Source organism: Camelina sativa, chromosome 5 (genome assembly GCF_000633955.1).
Source record: "Camelina sativa cultivar DH55 chromosome 5, Cs, whole genome shotgun sequence".
NCBI lineage: Eukaryota > Viridiplantae > Streptophyta > Magnoliopsida > Brassicales > Brassicaceae > Camelina > Camelina sativa.
This window is the reverse complement of record NC_025689.1, coordinates 17,066,252-17,092,060: the sequence shown is the minus strand read 5'-3', so window position 1 is coordinate 17,092,060 and position 25,809 is coordinate 17,066,252. Positions and strand designations below refer to the sequence as shown.

The 25,809-nt window shown below is 37.6% G+C and overlaps 2 protein-coding genes and 2 pseudogenes across 3 annotated transcripts; all 4 read right to left on the bottom strand.

The window, feature by feature from the left end:
- On the bottom strand, nucleotides 7,707-10,131 carry LOC104789323. Its single transcript, XM_010515042.1, has 5 exons — nucleotides 10,126-10,131; nucleotides 9,976-10,059; nucleotides 9,569-9,884; nucleotides 8,562-9,442; nucleotides 7,707-8,381 (listed from the first exon to the last, which is right to left on the bottom strand). The coding sequence occupies exons 1-5, from the start codon at nucleotides 10,129-10,131 to the stop codon at nucleotides 7,707-7,709; spliced, it is 1,962 nt and encodes a 653-aa protein (XP_010513344.1).
- LOC104787090 (ATP-citrate synthase alpha chain protein 2-like) lies at nucleotides 11,484-14,393 on the bottom strand. Of its 2 annotated transcripts, none has more exons than XM_010512602.1 (13): nucleotides 14,283-14,393; nucleotides 13,844-13,957; nucleotides 13,553-13,729; nucleotides 13,307-13,468; nucleotides 13,138-13,218; nucleotides 13,018-13,069; nucleotides 12,790-12,904; nucleotides 12,588-12,669; nucleotides 12,419-12,514; nucleotides 12,218-12,319; nucleotides 11,994-12,110; nucleotides 11,784-11,900; nucleotides 11,484-11,697 (listed from the first exon to the last, which is right to left on the bottom strand). In XM_010512602.1, exons 2-13 carry the CDS (start codon nucleotides 13,940-13,942, stop codon nucleotides 11,626-11,628), a joined length of 1,272 nt encoding a protein of 423 aa, XP_010510904.1. In that variant the 5' UTR covers nucleotides 13,943-13,957; nucleotides 14,283-14,393; the 3' UTR covers nucleotides 11,484-11,625. The 2 variants fall into 2 exon arrangements, with proteins under 2 accessions (XP_010510904.1, XP_010510905.1); XM_010512603.2 differs by lacking the exon at nucleotides 14,283-14,393 and adding an exon at nucleotides 14,218-14,256.
- LOC104789322 lies at nucleotides 16,052-18,578 on the bottom strand (annotated as a pseudogene).
- On the bottom strand, nucleotides 18,673-19,194 carry LOC104787089 (annotated as a pseudogene).

Here is a 25,809-nt window from a genome sequence, read left to right as displayed (position 1 = left end):
CATAAATCTGCCTCTTTGACAGCCCACAAGACTCAGCTTCTCCATCATCCATCAATTCTTCTTCTTCACTCTCCTCCTCACTTTCACTTTCAATCTCTTCTTGCTCAACTTCAACAGCTGGCCTCTTCCCTTTGGCCTTGTGTCTCCTCATAAACTCATTGAGAGTAGGCTCTCTTTCCTCCTCACTCTCAGTCCTTTCAGGATCTTCCTCAACAGAGTCTCTCCTTGGATACGGCATCTGGCTCGACCGACTGCTCGACCCGGCACTCGGTCGAGTGGTCGATCGAGTGGTCCGTCGAGTGACTCTCCCAGCTTCACCTCTTGATTCAAGGTCAGCATCACGACGTTCCATGGAGCTTGCAGCGGTTCGGTGAGACTTCTTGGTGATCTTGGAAGACATTTTCAAAAGAAACTGAAGAGAATAAACTCAAAGCTCAAAGTTAATAGGTTAGTGACCCAAAAACTTGAAAGAACAAAGCTTGAGCAAGAGATGAACTTTGAGAGAGATTTCAAAGCTTGAATTTAAGTGTTTTGAGCAAATGAGAGAATGTGAGAGGTTCAAGATCGTGCAAGGGCTATATAAAGAAGCCAAGGGGACAAGGAGACAAGGGTGGAGCGTCCATACCATTCAAATTTGAATTGGGAATCTTTGACTTGCTTTTGACTGTAGCTCGACCCCACACTCGACCAACACGTGGTCGAGCTCCTTGACCAATTTTGAAATTTCAAAATTTTTCTCCTTGTTCTTCCCTCCACTCGATCGTCCTAACGGTTTGAAGATGAAATGGGCTTTAATTCATACCCAGCTCGGCCGAGTACCTCTCGTGGACTGGTCGAGTGGGCCTGCGAGTCTTCTTCTCCAAGTCCACATCTCTCCTTAACCAACTACATTCTCACCTAAAGCCTGTCCAACAAAAAACATAAAAGAAAACACATCAAAACTACTAAGAATTTAAACCATATTTACAAAGGATACCTTAGGGACTTCCTCCCTAGTGAGCTTGTTTAAAGTCACTAAGCTTGACTTTGGTTTCCTTCTTAACTTTGGTTTAGATACCAAGGAGGTGATGAAATCCTCCCTGGAACCTCTTGGTCACTGTGAAGTTGATCCTTGATCACCTCACCCTTAGCACTCAAACCATATTTCTTCTTAAATTTGAGCCTAGGTCTTGCTTTCCTCAAAGACCTCTTGTTCAGTTTGACTTTGAGATCCTCAACCATACTAGACAGCTCTTGAACTGACCTCTTAAGCTCCTCAACAGAATCCTCTTGAAGTGGGAGCTCAGCCTTAGGGTCTCCTTCATCCTTGAAAACCTCATGATCAACTTTCTCCTTGATAGTGAAGGGTTGATCATCAATGGTAGGCAGGTTGGTTGGGTTATAGATGTTGAACTTCATGACTGTATCCTCAGCAATGTTCAAGGTCACAAGACCTTCCCTAACATCTATTACTGCTCCAACAGTGGCTAAAAATGGCCTCCCTAACAAGATTGGATCTTCAGGCTCCTTGTCCATCTCTATGACCACAAAATCAGTGTGAACCCTTGCCTTCCCTATCTTGAGTGGGATATTCTCCAACCTTCCAACTACCTCTCTATTTGTCCCATCAGCTAGGCACACATGGAGTTTAGTGGATTTGAAATCAGTTCTCCCAAGCTTTTGAGCTAAGGAGTATGGCATCACACTTGTTGAAGCTCCCAAATCACAAAGGCATTGATTGTAGTGGAGGTAACTGATTGTGCAAGGCAAGTAGAATGGCCCTGGGTCCTTGAGCTTAAGTGGGATTATCACTCCTCCAAGGTTCTCAAGATCCTTCTCATCTTGAGCTTGAGCCTTCTTTACTGATCAATCAAGCAAAAAATCTCTATAGAGAGGGTAGGGTTTATATTGTTCCAAAGCAGGTCCTCTCTCCTCTTCTTGGTAGGCAATGATGATCTCTTGAATAACCATCACTTCTTCTTTTTTCTCAACCAAAGCTTCTTCCCTCAAAACCCTTTCTTCCTCATGTTGCTTAGCCAACATCTCCTTTTTCTCAATGATTTCCCTTAACTCCTTGATCCTCTGTGCTTTGAAACGCCCAGGGAATGGCAGTGGGGGCTTGTAAGCAGGAGGAATGTACTTAGCAGGCTTGACAGCTTCGGAGTCCCCAGCTCGATCGACCACTCGAGCATGCACTCGGTCGAGTGTCTGCTCGAGCTCCTGGTCGAGTTCTCCTGCGAGTTCCTGTTGCTTTGCACAGATGTCACTTGGGGCTTCAGTAACTAATGAATTCCCCCAAACTTGGACTTCACTGTCCTCAGTGACTTCTTCCTCTTGAAATTGAATGGCTTTGGCTGAGAACTCCCTTGGATTTTGAACAGCTTTTCCAGGGAGTTGGTTGGGTTTTGGAGCTGAAGTAGATGCTATGTTACCCTCCATATACTTCACTCTTGAATTAAGACCCTCAAACTTCATATTCAGATCATTGTACTGTGATGTTAACCTTTGGTTCAACTCAGCAAACTGCTTGGCTTCCTCAATATTTCCTTGTGTTTGCCCAATCAACAATTGTTGCATCATAGCTCTTAAGTCTTGTTCTTGGCCTTGGTTAGTCTGAAACCCTGGTGGGGGACACAACTGAGGCTGGAACACTTGGTGTTGTTGTTTGGGGATGTAGGTTTGTTGCTGTTGAGGCTGTTGAGGTGGATAGACTTGGTCTTGAGGATTAGCCACATTGGTACTCCTATAAGAGAGATTGTTGTTCTTGAAACCTCCTTGGTTGTAGCCTTTGAATCCTCCTTGATTCTGCATGTAGCACAACTCAGCAAACTCAGTCTCCCCCTCTTGAACTTGTGCTTCTTCTTCACCAATGAAATGAATAGACTTGGACTGGCTAAGAAGGATCTTGTCAAGCTTCTCATTGACCATCTTCAAGTCCTTCTTATACTTGTCCTCTTGATCAGTGGAGGAGCTCCTTATGGTCCTATCATAGTCCTCATTATAGTTGCCATCTGACTGAGCAAGATTCTCAACTAATTCCCAGCCTTCTTCCACATTCTTGTTGAGGAAGTTGCCATTAGAAGCTGTGTCAAGCAACATCCTTATCTTTGGAAGCACTCCTCTATACAAGGTACTCAAGAGTGACTCATTGCTGAAACTATGATGAGGACATTGAGTCTGATATCCTTTGAATCTCTCCCATGCCTCACAAAAGGTCTCATTATTCCTTTGAGCAAATCCAGAGATGTCATTCCTCAGCCTTGCTGTCCTAGCATTGGAGAAGAATTTGGCTAAGAAAGCCTTCTTGCATGCATCCCAAGTAGTGATTGCACCAGTGGGGAGAGTCTTTTCCCATAAATGAGCCTTGTCCCCAAGTGAGAAAGGGAACAACCTCAGCTTAAAACCATCCTCACTTACACCATTGATCCTTGTAAGGCTGCATATTCTATCAAACTCATCAAGGTGATCTAGTGGATCCTCCATTGGCAATCCATGAAATTTGTTGGCTTGAATCATGGAGATTAAGCCACTCTTGATCTCAAAGTTGTTGTTGGCAACAGTTGGAGGCACAATTCCAGCCCTTTGGTTGTGAGTGTTGGGTGCATCTCCAGCACCAATGTTCCTTGGTCTCTGAACCTGATCCTGATGATCCATTGCTACTATAACCTCTTGTTGTTCCTGAACAACTCTCCTTTGCTTAGTTCCCAAACCCTTTGTCACCTTGTGGATGTTGTCAATGTGCTTGAGAAGATGGTCCTTTCCTTTAGACCTTGTGTGCATCAACTAACACAAACGATTTTTCCCAGGCACGCGACTGAGCACAGGCTCTTGTTGGTGATCAAGTCGACTGGAAACTGATGGTTAAAGAGATCCGGGGTCTGGCTCGATCAAGTGCTCGATCACTGCTCGGTCGAGTGGTGGTCGAGTTGATGGTCGAGTGGTACCTGAAATGGAACTTCAACCCAGAAACAGAAGATTCGAGTACAGCAACCTCACAAGCGTATAAAAGAACTTAATCTTAGACTAATATGGATCCTAAATGTCACAAAAACACACTCAAATGGGCAACGGCGCCAAATTGAAACAAGATTTATATTGTGGTGTGAATGATGATGTATGCAATGGTGAGATATGAATGGAATGATGGATGGGTGTTTCAATTCCCCTTATGCTATTGCAGTACAAGAGGTATCAATCCTAAATGAGTGTTTGTGAACAATTAAGATATGCATATGAATCTAAGTTAAGACAAATGTAAAGATTGTTTGTCACTAACAATCCTAGGAAGAAAATGTAAAATGCAGAAAATAAACTACAAGAACTAACAACTAGATGCAAATGAAACTGAATGATTGAAACAGTGATAAAGCAAGAACAGAAACAGAGACTACTACTAATGAACTAATGCAAGATAATTAATGAACTGAAAACTAAATGTATGCAACTGGAATGAAACAGGAATGAAACAAGACAAACACAAATCATAGACACAGAGTTCTGGGGATGAACTCGAGCAGCACTCGACCGAGTGTAGGTCGAGTGGGTGGTCGAGCTAGACTAGACGCAGAAACAGAGCAATGCAATAAAAACAGAGTAATGCTAAATCCAATCAAACAACAAGCAAGCAACAGGATTAAGACTAAGATTTCAATAAACAAAGAAGGTCCTGAGGATGGATTCATGGGATGAACTAATCATTGTGGTTATCTAACTTGGTCAACAAATCTCAAGCAAACTTTGAGCTAACCTCTAGACATATAAATCTAAGACAAGTTTCTCCCACTCTCATGGTCAAGAAACAATCAAACCTATGCAATTCTAGACTTGTTCTCACACAGTAAAGAATCTACACAAGCAGGCATTAAGCAATACATCTCAAACCAAACAAGACCTCTAATCTCTTAGCAAGCCTAATGGTAAGCTCTAGATCTAGCCTTATCTATGCTTCTTAAACATTGGTGTGATGCTAAGGAGCTTGAAATCAGATCCTAACCTCTCAGTTCAAGATCAGCCTTAAGAACATCTAGCCTAGAAGAGATCTACAACAATCAAGCTTGACCAAATCACATAAACCACAAGATCAATCCTTCCTAACCCATCCTCAAGATCCTAAGAAGACTACTCACAACAAGACATGATGAAACAAATCAAAAACCCAGAAAATATTGAAACTTGCATTATTAGAAAGATAAAACTGAGATCTTCAATATTAATCAAAGGATGAAACTCAAATTCTCAATATTAAGAAAGTTATTGAACCAACAATATTGAAGAATCTAAGAGTTTTCTTAAACAAGTACAAAATCTAATAAAATGCAAAAGGAATAATGCAAAAAAAGGTAAAAACTAGGTTTTTGGGAATATCTAAAAAGCTGGACACTTTGGTGGCTGCAGGTACAAGGTCTTATATAGTGGGGAAGTGGAAGCCCTAAAAATAGAAAAAGTCAAAGCAGTCAACGGCTCGGTCAACTCGACCTGTGCTCGGTCGAGCTAGGGGTCGAGCTGGCTTCTCACGTGCAATCTCCACTCGGTCGAGTCCTCCTCAGCACACGGTCGAGTGTCTGGTCGAGTGTGCGGTCGAGTTGGACTCCGGACCTTGTTGTTTCAGCCTTAACTCCCTTGTTTCCTCCTCAAGATTGCTTCACATCTCTTCTCCATTGCTTCCATGCTCCTTGAGCTCCAAAATCACCTGTTTATGCATGAAAAGATGCAAATGCAATGCAACTAAGCCCTAATGCATGATTAGTGCTAAAGCTACACAATAATGGCCTAAATGGATAGAAAAAGATGCAAAAGATGTGAATAAACTAAGGGAAAACAAGGTAAAATATATGAACATCACAAAGCTTCTTCAAAAGTTTTTCGGAACAGCCCATTTTTGGACATCATTGATGGATGTTCTAGGTACTCCTTCATTAGACCAGTCCACATTCTTTGTATTGAAATTTTGTATGTGTTTGGTTGTTTTGGGGGTGTTGTAGGTTTGATTATAACTGATCCACCATTGTTTATATATTGGAAGTCACATTTATTGTCAAATGTGGTTGTTTGGTGTGATGGTAGAGAAGTTGCTGTCATAAATTTCTCCAGCGACCAAAGGACACCCAAAACTATGATTACACTAACTCGTTTAACAGATTAACTAAACATTGGCATTTTGTCAAACAATATCTAACCTGAAATTATATTTTCCCAACATCCCAAAGCTTTGGTCCCAATATTTGCTCCCAATATAATTGATTAAAGTCAAGGCTTCGTATTTCAGCGAGTGGCTGAACTCACGTTTCGTTGTCATGAATCTCTTTGTTGTGGTTTTAGTTAAATGACAAGTAAATTATATAAAACAGAATCAGTAGTACTTAAAACCATCCCGTTTCATAATGTAGCATTGATATTACACAAAAAACATATTCCAAAAAGCACTATTACTACACAAAAAAACATTGGGGGCATATTGCAATATTTACAACAAAAGGCCACAAATGGCTTGTGCGAAGCACTATGGCTACTACTTGAGTGCATTTAGTCCTCTGCTTCTGTCGCCACACTAGAAGCAATGACTCTATGCTACTTTGTACATCGAATCAAGTAGCGTCCATTTCTTTAAACTCCATCGACGATGGACTTCCCCTTCATAGCTTAATACTCTGTACAAACCAGCTTACGGGATGGTAGGATGCCATGGTAATAGAAACTTCTTTAATTTCAACAACTAAAGTGAACAATGCGTTAATGTAAGAAAGTTGTATGTCATTAAGAGTCCGACTAACTGACTAATAAGGACAGTCAATATAAATGAAGTAAAGAAGGCGGTTGCTAACCTTTATATAGGCATTTTGCACGTTGCCCTATTATGGCCTGTGCCGGTGCAAAGAGGCGGTTGCTAACCTTTATATAGGCATTTTGCACGTTGCCCTATTATGGCCTGTGCCGGTGCAAAGAGGCGGTTGCTAACCTTTATATAGGCATTTTGCACGTTGCCCTATTATGGCCTGTGCCGGTGCAAAGAGGCGGTTGCTAACCTTTATATAGGCATTTTGCACGTTGCCCTATTATGGCCTGTGCCGGTGCAAAGAGGCGGTTGCTAACCTTTATATAGGCATTTTGCACGTTGCCCTATTATGGCCTGTGCCGGTGCAAAGAGGCGGTTGCTAACCTTTATATAGGCATTTTGCACGTTGCCCTATTATGGCCTGTGCCGGTGCAAAGAGGCGGTTGCTAACCTTTATATAGGCATTTTGCACGTTGCCCTATTATGGCCTGTGCCGGTGCAAAGAGGCGGTTGCTAACCTTTATATAGGCATTTTGCACGTTGCCCTATTATGGCCTGTGCCGGTGCAAAGAGGCGGTTGCTAACCTTTATATAGGCATTTTGCACGTTGCCCTATTATGGCCTGTGCCGGTGCAAAGAGGCGGTTGCTAACCTTTATATAGGCATTTTGCACGTTGCCCTATTATGGCCTGTGCCGGTGCAACGTGAACAGCGTGTCACAACTCTTTCTCTAACCTGTGATTTAAAAGACAATGCATGATTCATAAGGGATTGGCAAGAACGGTATCAAAGGAAAGCATGATGAGTGTAACAATGGTTTACCGGGAACTCTCCACAAGATGGGATGCGTTTCTTCTTTGGGCGCCCAGGTGGCCTGCGAGCTATGGGTGGAAATAACATCAAGGAGCCTACAGGCTCTGGAAGTGTTCCAGCTTCTCGCACATCAGGGACGGGTTTAATAGTTTTGGTAGGACATCCGCCAATGGTTTACCGAGAACACTGGCGCCGTAATCCCATGAATGGGAAGCCCTTCTGCAACATCTGCAGATATTGCGTGAGGGCAAGGTAGTCGCAGTAAATCAAATGCCCTGCAGGAACACGTTCTGTCTACAAGTTTGACATAATGGGAAACCTCCCCGGTCCCGACAACCTCATATTCAAACTTATCAACACGCTTAACCCCAAACCTGACAGACTTTTCAAAGTTCTGGTGGATCACTTCTCTCAGCTTTGGTGGTATTTCAGAGATTTTAGACCTACCAGCTTCACGACGCATTGCAAACCAACTCATAAGCGTGGTACGGATAAACTCGAGGAGTGATATGATTGGTAATTCACGAGCTTCCTTAAGTACAGCATTCAAAGACTCAGCGACATTGGTAGTCATGACGTTGTACCGCTCCCCCAAAAAGTAAGCTCTAGTCCAGTGACAGAAGCCTATTGCTTCAAGATAGGCTGCGCATTGTGGAGAAAGCTTGATGATTTCATTGAAATAGGTGTGGAAGTCACATATGCGATATGCTCTAGCAGCACGGGAGACATGAAACAGTAGGTTTTTCTTCTTGAACTTCAATGCAACATTACGCTGGAGATGTACAACACAGGCCCCGTGCCTTGCTCGTGGGTACAACTGCAAATAATAATGAAATTATCATGTTTTATTGAAATGTAAGCCCCTAGTAGAAGTTGTCTAACGGTATTATGCACTGTAACATCCTTTTATTTTAAAATACACATGACCTACTGTGACATAACATCAGTTCCGTTAACAAACACAGTTCTTTAGAGAAGGGATATATAGAAGACATACCCTCCGTAGTCCTGTATAAATGGAGGAGTGTCTGTCGGAGACAAATGTGAGGGTCTCCCCGTCAGGTATTACAGTGATCAAAACACGGAAAAACCATTCCCATGCATCGTCGTTCTCTCCATCCACCACCGCAAACGCAATCGGGAAGACTTGAAAGTTTGCGTCCTGAGAACTGGCGGTTAACAAATAGCCGCCATATTTGCCTTTCAGATGAGCTCCATCGAGGACAATGACCCGTTTCATGAACTGAAAACCTTCCACGGATGCTCCAAATGCGAGGAATAAGTATTTAAACCTTTGCATACCTTTTGCATCAACCTCTGTTTTAAGGTCAACAATGGAACCCGGATTCGCCATTTGAAGGAGGTGCAAGTACGTTGGGAGCAAGGCGTAGCTGTTATCAGATGAACCCTGAGCTCCCTCCATTGCCACCTCGCGGGATTTCCAAGCCTTCCAATACGAAATCCGCACCGAATGTTCCGCCATTAGAAGGCGTTGAAGATCGATCGCCCGTGGACCTCTCGCATTGCCCTCGTATTTGGCTTTCATAATGCTACCAATGACCCGTGTAGTTGCTTGTTTGTGGTAGTGGCTCCTGTCTTCAACGGTACAGGTATGCTCTAGTGACACTCCTCTTATCTGGTAATTGTCACTCTCTTCCATTTTGACAATATACACTCTCCAAGGGCAAGAATCCAAGACGCATGTGAGTATCAATCTCTGCTGGTCGGAGTGGTCCCGGCGAAAATGGAATTTTCGGTTGACTGCGTGTAGGGCAAGTTTCACATTGCAGTCCTGTTTGTTTTTAAAAACACGTCCACCAAACAGCTCATCTCCTTCGTACAAAACGTCACGTATAGCTAGCTCCATTCCCACACGGCCTGAAAGTAGACTTCATAAATTTAGAAACGTTTCTTGCGGATCACAACAATATTTTAGCAACGCTTATTATAAATTTACATGTTCTCTTTCTAATAAACATAAGCGGTAGAATTATCGTCTCATACCTTCTTCATTTTGTTCATCGAGGGTAGGAGCAGCGTCTCTGTTGAATGACGCAAAATTTAAGCACATGTCTTCAAGGGCTTCCTGCAATGGGATGCGTAGATCTAGTCCTTCTCCCAGTGGAGTAGCCATGTAGTTTGCATGCGGCCCAAAGAAATGACACTCTCTAATCGTCTCTTCTGTAAGGGGTCCCTCGTCTTCTGATATAGTGACATCAACACTGTCTGATGAGGATGATAGTTCATCGTCGGAGAGATTAATATCCGGCATGCAGAAGTTTCTTAGTAAATCAGCGGCCTCTTCTCCAGCTTCCTCGTCCTGTATGTATGAGTATGAATGTTAGCACAAACGCAAATTAAATAACTACAATCACCGAAGTTTCTTATATTTTAATTTCAATATCACTTACCTCTCGTGACGTGTGTATAATGACAGCGTCTGTACTTGTTTCAACTTGAGGAAGAGCATCATTGCATGAGGACTCCCCAACAGTCTTGAACAGACATTCACAGTTCAACGTACAAGTAGAATAATGAGTGCAACTATAAAAAATCAATACAATCATTGCCTACTTCACTATGGTTCCTTGTAGACTACACCTACTTGTCGGCATTAGCAATTTGTAGAGGGCAGATGTGTAATCTTTGTTGTACGGAATATGGTAGTTACCTAAGTTTTCTGATGTGGTATTTCCTTCATTTCACACCAAAATTTTGCTATCCACTAATATTACCCTTTCTTTTATTTCTATAGATTTTACTTTTTCTTTTCTTTTCTAAAAAATCTTAATAATATGGATTACTACTATATTTCCAAAAGTATTAATTAGTGAAATATCTAATTCTTATCGGTTGTTTTAAATCCTAACCTTTAGGAGTTTATAGCTTCAACATTTTATTAGTATAGATATAATATTGCTATGGAGGTTAAGTAATTGTAATATTTTAAAATGTTTTATGAAGTTTAAATATTTTTAATATTTGAACCTTTTAAAGGTTTCAATATTTATAATATTTAAAATTTTAAAATTTATAAATTATAATTTTTAAAAACCTTTTAAAAGCTAAGAATTTAAAAGTTATAATATTTTGAAACCTTTTAAAAGCTAAGACTTTTAGAAGTTTCAATATTTATAATATTTTAAACTTTTAAAAGGTTTTGAAATACAATGTTTGAGCCTTTTAAAATGTTTCAATATTTATAATATTTAATTTTTAAAAAAATTTAAATATTATAATTTTTTTTTGAAACTTTTTAAATTTTTAATTTGATCAAATAAAAAACCGGATCAAACGAAGAAAACTTTTAAACTTAGACGCCTGATAAATCAAGTTTTTCTGCTCATTCGTTGTTGGAAGCATATTAATCTTATTTATACTAGTTCTGAACCATTGTCTAAAAATTTTCTTCTAGATGTGGAACATTGTATATAGTTCTTTTATTTCCATAAATTTAAAATTTTTCCTTTTCTAAAAATTCTTAATACAGAAAATTTCAGAAATTTTTAAAAATGTTAATGAGTGACATGTCAAATCCTAATAGGCTGTTTAAAATAATTTTTAATATTGAAAATTCTAGAAATTTTAAAAAATGTTAATGAGTCACATGTCAAATCCCCATAGGTTTTTTAAAATTTTATGTGGACAGCCTTAAAAGCTTATAGCTCATAGTCATACTTTTATTAGTATAGATTCAATTTTTTGGTTTGTTTTTCTTTTTGGACCCATCTCACTGGTAGAATTAGCACAAAACAAAAAAAAATGATTACGCAAACATAACGTAACTTGCAAGGCTTATGATTCGTCACTCTTTGTAGACGTTTACACTCACAAGTCATACCTAATCGACCAACTACTAAGTCCTATCAAAGCGAAATATGGTTCTTCTTGTTCTTTTTCTAAGCCAAGAAGATGATACTAAAGTCAAAAAGAAGATGCTTGTTTATTATTTATGAATATTAAGAAACATATAATTGGAGGGGAAACATAATCCAAACACAAGTCTCAAACTCAATATACGCTAACAGTATTTTGAAAGTAATTGATAAGAGTGAAAAGGCTTATGCAGCCGCGGTGATGTACTGGATTGCCTCCTTGCAGATACCTGTCATTGTTGCTTCAGGACCATACACCTTGAAAATCAAACAGACATGTCAAAACAGTTAGAAACGGATTAAGCGGGAATGCGTTGAGGTTCATTTAATTGTGCTGTATATACCTCGATGGGGACACCAATTTCATCTCCAAGTGATCTCATTTTAGCAAGTCCTTTTTGGTAGTTTGGTCCTCCTCTCCTCACAAATATATGCATCCTTGCTGCTTTCAGCTTTGCTTCCTGTAAATGGTTCAAGAAATGATCATCTATACTTTATAGTCTAGGGCAATAAATGGCTTGTGGATGAGTCTACTCTCTTCTCTTCTTGCTTACCTTTTCCTTGAGAGCTCGGATTATGCCATTAAAGGTAGCAGCAACATCCGTGAAGTTAGCAATTCCACCTCCAATTACCAGAGCTCTGCTTTTTCCATCTGGATTCGCTGTAGCACACTGAAGAATTGGGAAACATCACAGTATTTTATAGTCAGAAGTGCCACTATGCTGGGTTAGTTTCATATGTTTTAATGTGGAAGGAGAAAACAAAAAAAACATCTTACATCGATAACGACTCTTGCGTACTGCAAAACCTCGTCTTCTTTGGGTGCTCCACTGTATTCAGCATAATTTCCAAGCTCAGATGCATACCCGAGATCTCCAACCTGGATATAACATTTTAGACCTCAGTTTAAAGGCTAAGGCTTGCAGGGAGATTCTCAGTGTTGATTAAGCATGTACGGATTTTTCATATAGAAACATACAGTATCAGCATAGATGACACTTGCACCTCCTCCAGCTACCATAGTCCAAATCCTTCCCTCGGGATTCAGAACAGTGAACTTCAAAGATGCACTTGTCTGCATATAGAGAAGGGACATAAGTCATAGAGAAACTGGTGTTTTCAAGTTCTACACAGATTGGTAATGATACCTTCTCATCTAGACCGTGGATGAAGCTCTCTGTTGAACTCATCACTCTTCCAAAGGGCATAGGGAATTCAATGTTGCCCCACCTGGAAAAAACGTGTGATGTTAAGCATATTGCTTTAATACAGCAGCAGGAAGGCTTCTCATGCCTCTTCTTGAAGCTCTCGACTTGGAACAGTTGAAAAGAGTGGAAGAGGCAAACTTACTTCTTAAAGTTTTTAAAAGCAGCGGTGTCATCAAGCTCACCCCTCATATCCAGAGGATAAGGCTTTCCTTCAACCAATGTGAAAGGATTCATCTCCAAGAAAGTGAAATCAAGATCTAGACCCCAAGAAAAAAAGAAAAGAGATTAACAAAGCTTCAGTTTTTGGTTCAGATTTCGTCACTGTGAATCTGCTATGACTTGTGTGTAGAATCAGTCACATTTAGCATACCTTCAAATAGGGTAAAAATAACTTGAATAAAATCTTCAAGTTCCCCTTTGATCTGTATGTGGAAAAATTAGTAAGTCGAAATTGCAAGTAGTTTTTTCAATACAAAGTTCTCTTAAGTACCTCTAGAGGAAGGGTTGCAACAAGAGGTGCACAAATCTCAGATGTCAGGGAAGCACCTGTCGGTATAGATATGGTCTTGACCTATAGAAAGTGAACTCAACTTTTCAGCTTTACGGTGTGAGAAAAACTGACACTGAAGGATATCAATGGAAAAAGCCTCCAAATATACCTTGTCCCAGTTCTCCTCAATGTCAATTCCTCCGCACTCTGAGAAGCTTATGCTGCAGCCAAGTCTATCAGAGACAATATTAAGATAGAACTCCTCATTGTGTGGGACAAATGGTTCAACAATGAATGTTGTAATAGGTCCTTTGCATCCACTCATCTCTACCTGTAGATAATAATATATTAGACAAAAGCTAAAACTGTTCAAACCACAGGGAAGGAAACAACAAGCCAGCTAAGAAAAGGTTACCTCTTTGCCCAAACGTTCTTTAACAAAAGTTGCAACATCAGCGAAATCTAAATTCAAGGCAACCAAACCACTCTTGCCACGCTTCCCAAACAGCATATCAGGTTTCACCACAAGCTTCTCGGATGAGAGCCAAGGTTCTCTCTCCACCAGCTCATTCAGATCAGTCTCTTCGTTAATCTAAATACACACACAGAGATTATATGAATCCAAGCGTTAATACAACAGAACTGAGTCATGTCGGAGAAACCAATGCACTGCACTAAAGACAAAGTTTTGTTAATGGATCTAAACCTGAACGGATCTGATAGGCAAATCTTGACCAGAAAGCCTTTTGAAGTGTTCTTTTACCAGTCTCTTTGAGTCGTACTCTCTGATCTTCTTGCGAGCCATGTTTCAACAAGTAAACTTAACCAAACAAAACATAACAAAAAATTGATAAAATGTTAACAGATCCAGGTACAGTGAACAAACACACAAAAAATCGGAATCAGATCGTTAAACTATTCAATTAGAGTCTAATGAAGATTCGCAACACTAACGAATTCGAATGGATCAAACGAATTTTAAACTTAAGGGTTAACAGTGAACATCATATAGAACATCGAGAAGAGACAGAGACAGGAGTATCAACACGAATTTAGTCTACGATTCGTGATGAAACAGACCTACGGAGACGGATCAGAGGAGGAGGAGGAAGAAGATATCGATTAAAATGGCGGATCTAACTTACCGTTGAGAGAGGAACAAGGAAGGAGAGGTAGCTACAGCTTTTGGTAGTTAGCGAACAAAATCGATACCTCTTCTGGTATAAGGATCGTTTTTATATTTAAACATTTTCAATTTTTTTTTCTGTAAGGAAATTTTGTTTTTAAAACATTATAATTAGTCTGTCCAATTACCTACAATTACAGACTTGAAAATATTGTCCAATTATATAACAGAAACATGTTAATATGTTATGAGTCATACTGCAAATTTTAAATTTAAATCATACACTACAAATTTTGTTTTGTACAAGTAATAAAAGTTGTATTGTTCTATAAAATTAGTTGTAAAACCTTTGGAGTTACTCTTCCATCATAAAGGGTGTTCGTTTGCCGATGAAAGCTACACCTAACGTGTAAGCAAACGTTTCAACTCCCAACCATTTTGATTTTTTTTCATTTTTTATATTCCAATATATTTGTATCAATTCGTGTTAGGTAGAGTGAACCTGTAACGTCCAACTCCAAGATCATCTCAATTGGATGGAAGGTTTGAGAGATTACCTCCAACTCCAAGATTATAGTAGTATAGTTGTTAGATTATCTCCCAAAACACAATACCAACACGACTATAAATTGGATGGCAAGGTTTGAAAAGCTGAATCTTCACAATTGGTCACCATATAGAATATGTTAGCATGTCCAAAAATCAAAGTGTGTTTGTTAGATTGGCTTACCATCTATACTTGCAGAACCTATACTTTGATACAACCCTCATTGTTACCATTAGATCGAGGCAGCATCCTTTAGTTAATACAATAAACAAGCATACTGCAAAAGATGCGACTACTCAGCAAAAGATTTGATCCTTTATTTATTTATGATTCAAACAAAAAAAAGCAACGATAACCAAGTTGGAAAGAACTTATGAACCTCTCGGGAAAATGAGGCAGCAAAAAAGAGCTTGGCACACATACCACTGATCTATTGCCGATATTTCTGTAATAGTATTAGGGATTCATGTTTGTCAAGTTCAAAGAGCCTCCTTTTCCACTCAGCTCTCAAACTGGCTCATCGCTTTAACAGTTTAATTACCAAACCTGTAGAAGAAAAGCTATATTTCCAATAAGTATAACTACCTTACTAAGAAACGCCTGGGGTTGTTTGACAAACATAGTAAACTGATTAAGTTTCACCAACCAAACATCCCTGGATAGTGGATAGTCAGGGAAAAAAGTCAGGCGTTTGGTAGAACACAGAGAAGAGAATCATCGTAAGATGTAATACATACAGGGAACTCTAAGCAAAGAAAGAAACTATAAGAAGCAGAGACGAGTAGAGAAGACACGAATACAACATACAAGCAGTGCCTGGCTGGAAGTGACTTTTACAAAGAAGATCATATCGAGGTGTTTCGTTTGATTATTAGCAAAATAAGTGGCTGAATGAAATGTAGGTTATTGGCCCTTGAGGTTGAAATTAAAGATTCTTTGAACAACTCAATTCCATTTGGTACCATTTCAATTCCATCATCAAGATTACAAGAATATTAAACGACGAGAGATATTTGCTGATGGAGATAAAACACATACCACTGACAAGTCTCTTACCGACGAGAGATATTAGCAATGATCTTTGGCAATAGGAATAAGACCCATCCAATGAGCAAGAAAATATTTCAATAGGAACTAAAGGAAGCTGCAATAAAGGAAAGATGCAAGTCACAAAACATCTTTATTTATTTATTAACAAGTCACAAAACATCTTACGACAAATAATAAACAGTAAGCATCTCTTACACAAATAACCGTGCTTTCTTAACTGGAGAGCTGAATAATGGGGAAAGAGTATCAGACAGAGACCTAGCCTTCTTAACCGGAGCCGGAGGGGTGAATTGAGATAGAAGAGTGTCTGACAGAGACTGTGATGTGTTAATCTGAGCTGGAGGAGATAGAGAGCAGCAAGAAACAGTTCGCTTTACGCGAAGCATTTCTCTGTAGCTATCTTCGTTTCCATGCTCAATTTCCAAGTCATGCCACTTCTGCCACACTTGAGGGTCTGCAAACTGTGATGCATACTTGTAGACAGCACGAGCTCGATCGGCTTTTCCCATGCTTTTCTCCAGCTCTGCAAATCTGATGCACATCTTCACATCATTCTCTGGAAGCCCAGATGATTCTATGGCTTCTTGGAATATCTCCCTAGTTCTTTGAGCACCAAACCTCTCTGCTGCACTAGCTATGTATATCTCATACAGCTCAAGCTTCTTCTCATCAGCAACTTTTCTTGTAGCTGCTTCGTAAACTCCCATGGCCCTCTTCGCCAGACCATAATCTTCTTCATATTTTGCGTACTCAAGGTACAGTTGAGCAGCATCAGATGAACTTACCATTTTAACAGCATTCTCAAACAACTCTCTCACCCGCTCAAGCTTTGTCTTACCATGTCGCTTTACAAAATTTTTGAGATACGTTACCCATATGTCTTTCACATTTGGGTACTTAAACATCTTCACACCTCTTTCATACACCTTGAACGACTCTTCAAAGTAGTTGTTTCCCTCAAGAAGCTGAGCATAGTTCAATATAATTTGAGGTGTGGCTATTCTTAATTCCAGTATCCTCTCGTACCCTGATCTCGTCGATTCCAGTGTCCCTACACTTGCTTCCAGATCAACGTAAAGTGACCACAGCCTCAGGGACTTGTGTAGCTTTAGCTGGACTGGTTCTGGTTCGTTCCTACTGGCAGCCACTCTGTTTTTGACTTCTACCGATGGTACAGCTGTAGCACACCTCATCAGCTTTAAAGCTCCTTTGAAATTCTTGTGCCTCAACTTCATCTCTGCCCACTCACACCACACAAAAGCCAAATGATCCACGGTCTTGTAGTTTACTTGGACAGCCTTGTCAAGAACCACTCTTGCATTAACCAAATCCTTGTGGGATTCATACAACTTGGCAAACGCAACCCACAACGTGTGAGGAGACTTGCCAACTGCTTTCATGGGATCCACAGTCCTCACAGCTTCTGTATAAGTCAGTATCTGCTTCTCTGCATCTCCCTCAGACAACTTGACTCTACGATGCCATTGTTCAACATTGTGAGGGTTTTGCCTCAAGAGAACACTGTTTGCAAGAGCGGGTATTGACACGAACATCTTCATCAGTTCCTCCAAACGAGCTAATCGCAGATCAACATCATTACCATCGTTCAACCAATACCCACGCAAGATTTTCATCTGCATCTCTTCTACAGACAGAGAAGTATTGACACGAACATCTTCCTCCTCCTCCTCTACCTCGGTTTCATCTTCTTCACCATCTTCTTTCATCCTATTGGCAACAAAACTCTCGTCAAACTTCGAGTAAGCGTCAAATATAACACTAAAGTCCCTCACTGTAACCACATTCATCATCCCTTCCTCATATATATCCCGCCTTCTCAAACAGATTCTTTCTAATGTAGTACTCTGCAAGGTAAGTACAGAGCATCCTCCCTACTTCATCCGTGAACTTTGCAATGCCTCCCCTGATGATAGCTTCCACATCAAGACCAGAAACGTCATTAGCATGGTTAACAACAACCTCAAGCAGATCCTTCCAAAGGCTGTAAACGCTCTTGCTTTTACTAGACTGAAATTGAAACTCGCCGTTCAACACAGAGGCTAAACACTCTGCAGACTCTTGCCAACGACCAAACTTGATGAGAAAGTCAATAAAATCCTCCACGTAACTAGGATCATACCTAAGATACCTTATATAAACCCTAACCTAAGTCTCCACAGGAACACCTTCCAGACTCGCAAATTCGAGATAAGATTCCCAGATTCGACCATGTTGTGTAAGGGGAAGAGCAGAGAGAGCCCGATCGAAAGTTTTACGTGCCTTAGTAATCAATCTCTGAGAAACTAGGGTTTGAAGATAGAAGAGCCAGATCTTAGGCATGTTATGCATCGTAACCAAAGCTCTTTCGAAAGTATTGTTCAGGATCTCGTACTGTTGATGAGTAACACACTTATCGCTAACGAGATCGAGACGTTCCCGGAGATACGCGTACCAAAACTTGTAGCTGCCGGGAAGAGCTTTAAGAGCTCTCTCGTAGATCAAGACTCATTCCTTGAAAGGGGACTCCAACCTTCGCTGAAGCCAATGTCATCACAGCTCAACTGCACCTGACTGCATGAATCGAACCCCCGGGTCCTGACTTTGGCAGAGAACAATTCTACAACTATACCACTGGTGCTACTTGTTAGTTGATCCCTTCCTTTAATTAGTCATTTTCTAGACAAAAAAAAATATTCATCAGCAGAGAGACCTTAACATGTAAACAAAACAAAAGAATTAACAAAAAGATCCAAACATGTTTGTTGATAAGAGATCCAAGCTAAAAGCTTAAGAAGAGACGTTAATAGATAGCTCAGTCCTCGTAGTCGCCTTGCGCATACTTGTCTTCCGGGTAATACATAGCCACCACTTGGTTTCCTCCAAAAAAAATTTCCGTTCATCCCCGATCTTGCCTTTGATGAGCCATCCACATCCGCATACTCCAAGAATACCTGCATTAATATATATTATCATTAGAGTATCCATTTATATATATATATATATGAATTTGGTAGACACAGTACATCTGAGAATTGAAACCGAACCTTTCCAACTCCTGGTGTTGGATAATGATCTGGATTAGGCCTCGGAATCACAACATTCACTAATTTACCTGCACACATAACCAAAGTTAATTCAGACTATACAAAAAAGCCTGAGTATGTGCTAATGATATAATGTGATCACAACATACAATAAAATAAGGTTACTAACCGAATTGTCCACCTTCTTGTCTCATTATGTCTGCATATTCTTCTTCGTATCTAAGTTCATCAGCTGTAACCACTTGAGTCAAACACACAATCTTGGTGGGAGTGCCTTCTGGTTGTAACATAAGCCTCTGCTAAAATAAGATTTTCATTAGTAATCTTTTAGATAGATAAAAAGCCAAACAATTTATAGAAACAAACTATAACGAAAACATGACAATCAATTCACCTGCAAAGCAACCTGTAAAGTTTCTACTTGCTCGGGTTTACGTTGAACTGCACCCTGGATATTTGTACGTCTAGCTGCAAGTGTCTTATCGCCCATCTTAGTACCGTCTAGAGAAGCACAAACAAGATCTGTTACCGAAGGATCTTGGTAAACACAGAACGCATATCCCTTTGAGCCCCCGGTTTCCCTATCTTTAACCAATTTGAAACCTCTTAGTGGCCCAAAACACTCCATTAGCTCCCTGACCTGTGCCTCCGTTAAGTAATAAGGAAACCCGCCAACAAATATGCGGTCAGTGCCGTCTAATGCCATTGCGTTACTACCATCACCAGATCTCATCTCTACCGGTACCTTTTTGATCTTGATCTATGTTGAGACTTATATGCCTATGTTCTTACCCTTGACCTATCTATCGCTTCTTGGCTAAATTGTAAAACCTAGTTTAGATTTTTTTTCCTCTCTTTTTTTTTTTTTTGCCAGCCACATAACAGAATTAGTTCAAACAAGCTAATTATAAGGAAAATTATTCACATAGGTAATTGGAAGCGACTCCACTCTAGCTCTACGCGCCAGCTTGTCCGCTCTACCATTTTGTGATCTGGGTATCTGAACTAATGAGAATGAGAGGAATTCCTTCTTATTTTCTTCAATCGCATGCAGATATGTCTTTGAAAGCAGGCCACTCGGAGGGTGAATATTCCTCTCTTCTATTTAAGAATTTAGTTTCCAATAAAACTTATAGAAAAATACTTATTTGTTATGAATATATTGTATTGTATGGATGCCCATTATCGGCCCATTAGTAGATCTGGTGTATAACCTAAAACCCTAAAGTTGTATCACTATATATATGTTTTATCCTTGGGATAGATTAATAATACAAGAGAATAATTCCTTAAACCTCTTGTTATAACACGTTATCAGCACGAGTCTCTAACCCTAGCCGTCTGAAGAAAAAAAAAAACTGCCGACGTTGAGCAGCAGCCGTTACTACTTTCGACTTATCTACTCTCCAACTACGAACATCTCTCGTCTCTGCCGTCGTTTCCATACGTTCCGGAATTTCTTTTTCTCCACGTCCCCTAACCAGCAAACACACAAAATCTGTGCCGTTGTAGTGTCGTCTCACCATTATCGCTTATTATAGAGATAAGTAACCTCATACTTTATCGTTTAATACTTAATGAATTATTGTTCCATGAGATCTGTATATTGTTAACGATAATTGTTCGATGAGATCTCTTTATTGTTCCGTTGGTTTAAGCCGGTTAGTAAACTATTGGGTCGTATTCTATCACCAACACTAACCGATTGTTCTTGATGAGAATTTCATTGCTTTGTTATATTAAATATTATACTTTAATACATGTATACGATAAACATGTGTAACTTCTCTTTGATCTGTGAGATCTATAATATATTAGTTCATGTTTTATAATATATGATATATTAGTACGTAACTAAATAAAAAATAATTATAATCATGAGATCGTCGTCATGGATGTTGGTTCCTTTTATTGCTGGAATCTTATTGTTTTATTACTTTTGTTATTTGGTTGTTTAACTCGTTGGTTAGTAAACAAACATTCATGTTCTATTGTTTAGTTACTCTAAGTTAGAGTCTCTAACCTATTAAGAGTGTCTACTTATTAGTGTCTTCTCCTGCTTTATAAGTTTATAAAATGCGGATCATAAAGACTAAACTAAATTTATATAATTGTTTGGTTGTTTGGTTTATTTGTTCAGAGTTTACTACTGCAACGTGATTTAATATGGAGAACTGAGGAAATAATTACTCACCAAAATCTCCAGCCGATGTATGGTCTGATGCGTCTCAACTTCAATGACGTTTCTGATTTCCGATCACCCATTACCACAGAGATAAGTATTTCTGTTTTATGATATTTGTCATAAGATGAAGCATTTAAGTATAATTTTCTTGTGTCAGTCAAATTTTATAAGTTTGACAGTTAAAACTAAAACTTCATTAAAACACCAAAATATACTTTATTATGTGACCAATTGATCTTTAGTATCATTTGGCTTAATTATGCATATATGCATATTGTACACGAGGAACGTGTATGTGTATTGCGCATATTAAACTAAAAATTATGTATTAGCTAACTAATTTATAACAGTCAACTCCAAGTTATTAGTACTTGCAACAATAGAGAATTAAGGTGAAAAGACATCTAAATCATGATTTTATTGTTTACGATTTCAGTGACATGATTTTATAGAAATTTCAAAGTTTTATCATGAAATTATTTTCTTAATTGTTTTACAAAAGAAAGAAAAACAGTTATTAAAAATAATAATAATAACAATAATATATATAGATATATATATATATATATAAATGATACTTATTACTTATTTAACACTCATTTATATGACTGTTTATAATGTTTGTGAATTTTAATCACAAATTTAAATCTAATCAAAATTAGATATAGTATCATGATGAAATATTTTAAATCAATGTCTCCAACCTTTGGTGAATAAATTGAAAATCAAGTGAAAATTTACTAAATAATGATTATTGCTTATATTTTCTTGGCATCACTTTTATGAGGAGGTTTAAGTCCAAGTATATGACCATAAAATTCACTAGTTCTTTAAAATAATCTAAAGAAAGTAAATGACTAAAATTCTTTAAAATAATATATACTTTTAAAGTCACAAATTTATATTTGTCTTGTAGACAAACTATAGTAAAAATATTATGATTTTGTTATTTGTGACTGTGTAAATTATGAGATGTTGATGTGAATCACATCCTATTGACTTGGTTTACTCTTTGAAGTGAATATAACTTTATGTTATAAAATAAAAAAGCCACACCATTGATGAGAAAGTTGCTATATAAAAGTGGCCATAAATATGGATAAGATATATAAAATTATCAACTAGTTTCTCCACTAGAAGTGAATATTAAGTACTAGATGTACTTATCTCATATATATATATATATATGATGAAAGAAACTAGTGTGAGACAATTTCCACTATTCTACTAATATTAAGAAGTAGTAGAAAAAGTATTGAAAGCTCTTGAAGAGTATATATACTATTGTCTATGGGAACACAATTTGATATTAAATGTGTTACAGTCTCCCAATGTGATATAATACACGATCCAATTTGAGAATGTTATTGATTACATAGTGGGATTCAAATCGAGATTGATAGACATGAAGTGTCATCATCTCGAGGGAGGGAATTGATGAATCCCACATACAGAGGTGATGGAACAGATAGAAGAGTTCACACCTAAAATGAGCTTAATCACTCATATGACAGAACAAATCTTGAGGATTTGAAACATAATCATGTTGAGACAATAAGCAAAGAAAATACTTTGAAATCATAAGTATTACCCAAGGCAATAAAAGTATTTTAGAGATTACATGCATTATCTAGAAGATAAAATGCTTATAATAAACCAGAAGGTTTAATGAAAATATCACTGTTTGGCATGACCGGTTAAGCCATTCCGGTTTAATAATGATGCAAAAGAATAATCAGAAATTTCTGAAAACATTCACTAGAGAACCTGAAGAGTTTTCTTAGTGATTTATTATGTGTGCTGCTTTACAAGACAAGCCGATTATATGGTTTTCACCAACCCCATGAATTTGGATAATGTCAATTTTGTGGTATGTACAAAGCGATATTGTGGACTGATCATCCACTATATATGTTTGTTATTAAATTGCAACATGAAGTTTGCGAGAGTATTTGGTTAATTGACAATGGTGGTGAAAGCATGCCAAGTAATTGACATAAATGACTCTATATGTCAAATAATTCGCATCATGCCAAAGAATTATCATGAGTACTCTCCAATACAATTGGTTTGGGTCAGAAACCAGATATATTCCATCTAATGTGTTATACATGTTAAGTTGCTCCACCAAAGTGATTAAGATAGAATTTGAAAGAATGTTGGAAACATGTTGGATATGAATCTCTTTTGATGATTGGATATCTCGAGAATTTGAGGGTCAAGATACAGAGACTGTGAGACTATTGTTTCAGTGAGTCAGTCTTTCCAACATGAGGAAAATAAATATATTGGGATAAATTATCTGGATCCTCTTACTTTGAAATGTGCGCTAGAAATTGAAAAGATAAATTATTTGCAAAGTTTAGCAAAAGAATGCAAGAAGCATTTGCTGACCATGATAGTGACAAAGTCACACATATACCAGCTGTGCTCCAATTAATATTAATGTCCTAGAAGGATAAGATCAACTGCTAGTAAGTCTAAAGATCGCATGAAGTGTGATAGACTTATGGTTCCAAATATAAGCATCCTCGGAAAGGAAAAGGAGCATAAATTAATATGGCACCGAGGAAGCAAATAGTTATGAAAAATCTCTAGAAGAGATGTAGACATGAGTAAGAAAGAGATTCAGGTACCTGAGAATCATAATGAAAAGAAATCTCAACAAGTTGAGTCATGTCTCGAAAGAAAAGGAACCAAAAAGCAAATCGACGTCGTAAATATGTTTGCATGCAGTGTTGCAGTTGATTATGTTATGGATAAATCTGAGGATCATAACCGCATGGTTAATAGAAAATGTTCTATTGAAAAGTGTACACAAAGAATGATTGGTTAATCATTGAAAGAAGTAACTATTATGAAATAATTCAAATCTCTAAAAAGAGATAATATTTGGACTTGTAGTCCTTACACTTGAAAGTGTAAAATGAGTAGGATATAAGGAGATCTTTATGAGAAATAAAGTACATGTAGTAGTAAAATAATTCTCATAAATACTTGATATTTATCATGAGAATTGCACTCTCATATGGTGGAAGCAACTATGTAGATCCCTTATGAGTTTGACAATAAGAGCAAGACTTGATTCAGTCTATTCAAAAGGTTTCAAACTGCCAAAAATTTCCCTTAAAGTGATCATATTGCAAGAAGCAATATTTTATAATTCTCGAAAAAAAAGTTTTGTAGACTTTTGACACATTTTGAGGAGAAAATAGTGAGAGTTTATCTCTATAAGAGAATCCTGTTTGTAGATCATTGTTGTTGATCTTAGGGATCTCATAGTGGGTTGAAAATAAATCGGGAACAAATCCGAGATTGAACACTAATTGTAATTTTGTTCAAGAAATATTTTCAACAAAGTTTGAGGATGTAGGCATTTGCTGAACCTCGTTAAAAGAAAAATTGTATGTGTCTCTTGTCTCTTCTGCATTTACAAGTGGTTCTTGTTAAAAGAAAACTATAAGAACAAGTGCAAAACATGTTGATGATGAAATATTATCTGATCTCCGGTAGAGATTTCCTATACCAAGGAATATATGGAGAAATAATCAATGATGAAATATTACTCCTGAAAGATGGAGAAATCAGATTGTATATGATCAAATATTTCATGAAATTTCTTGAGGTTACAGTTTTGACATCTGATGAAAGAGATGTTATCTCAAGATGTTACATCATCTTANTTATTTTGTTTTATGAAGGGTTGACAAAAAAAATATTTTGTGAAGAATCATATATGGTAAAGAGCTAAAACTAAAAAGCTATTATGACAAATATTGAACTAATTGTTGTAATGAGTAAATGCAAATTTCTAATAAATAATTATAATCTATATATATAAAGTTACCTTTCCTCACTCCTCATGCTGCCACATCAGCAACTCATTTTATTTTATTTGTGCCTAATCCTAAAAACTAATCCACTATATAGCTTTTAATCTATTAGTTCATAAAACTTTAAAAGCCCATATTAAACCCAAATGTTTTAAATAAATGAATATTTTTAAATAGTAAAAATAATACTATTGATTTATTTTAGTAATAATATTATTATTTATATTTTAACCAGAAATGATCATATTCCAAAATTTAGAATGGGTTAATGAGTTTTAGAATATAAGTAAGATTTTAATGCATGGTGGAGTAAAAAAAGAGTTTATGCAATCGTATTTATAAAATTCTAAACATAAAAATAAAGTTGAAGTGAAACATTAGTTTCTAAGAAACAATTTCAATTATAGAAAAATAAAAGATTAATTACTCAACTCAACTTAAGTTTTGATCTAAAACGAAAACATTGTAAGGGTCGCAATTTTTTTTAGGGAAAAACTATGAAAAGGAATCTTGAAAAATTAATCCATCTAAAAAAACATAAAATCAATGGTCACAAAATCTAGAAAAAAATGATATGTAAGTCATTACAAAAAAGTGACATGTATAGCATATCTCAGAATGTATATTATCAACTGGATCTACAATTCTATAACATGATAAAAAAAAATATATATATATATAAAACAGGCTTGAGATTTTATCAATTTATGATCAAATTAATCCATCTAAAAAAACACAAAATCAATGGTCACAAAATCTAGAAAAAATGATATGTAAGTCATTACAAAAAAGTGACATGTATAGCATATTTCAGAATGCATATTATCAACCGGAGCTACAATTCTATAACATGATTAAATATATATATATATATATATATATATATA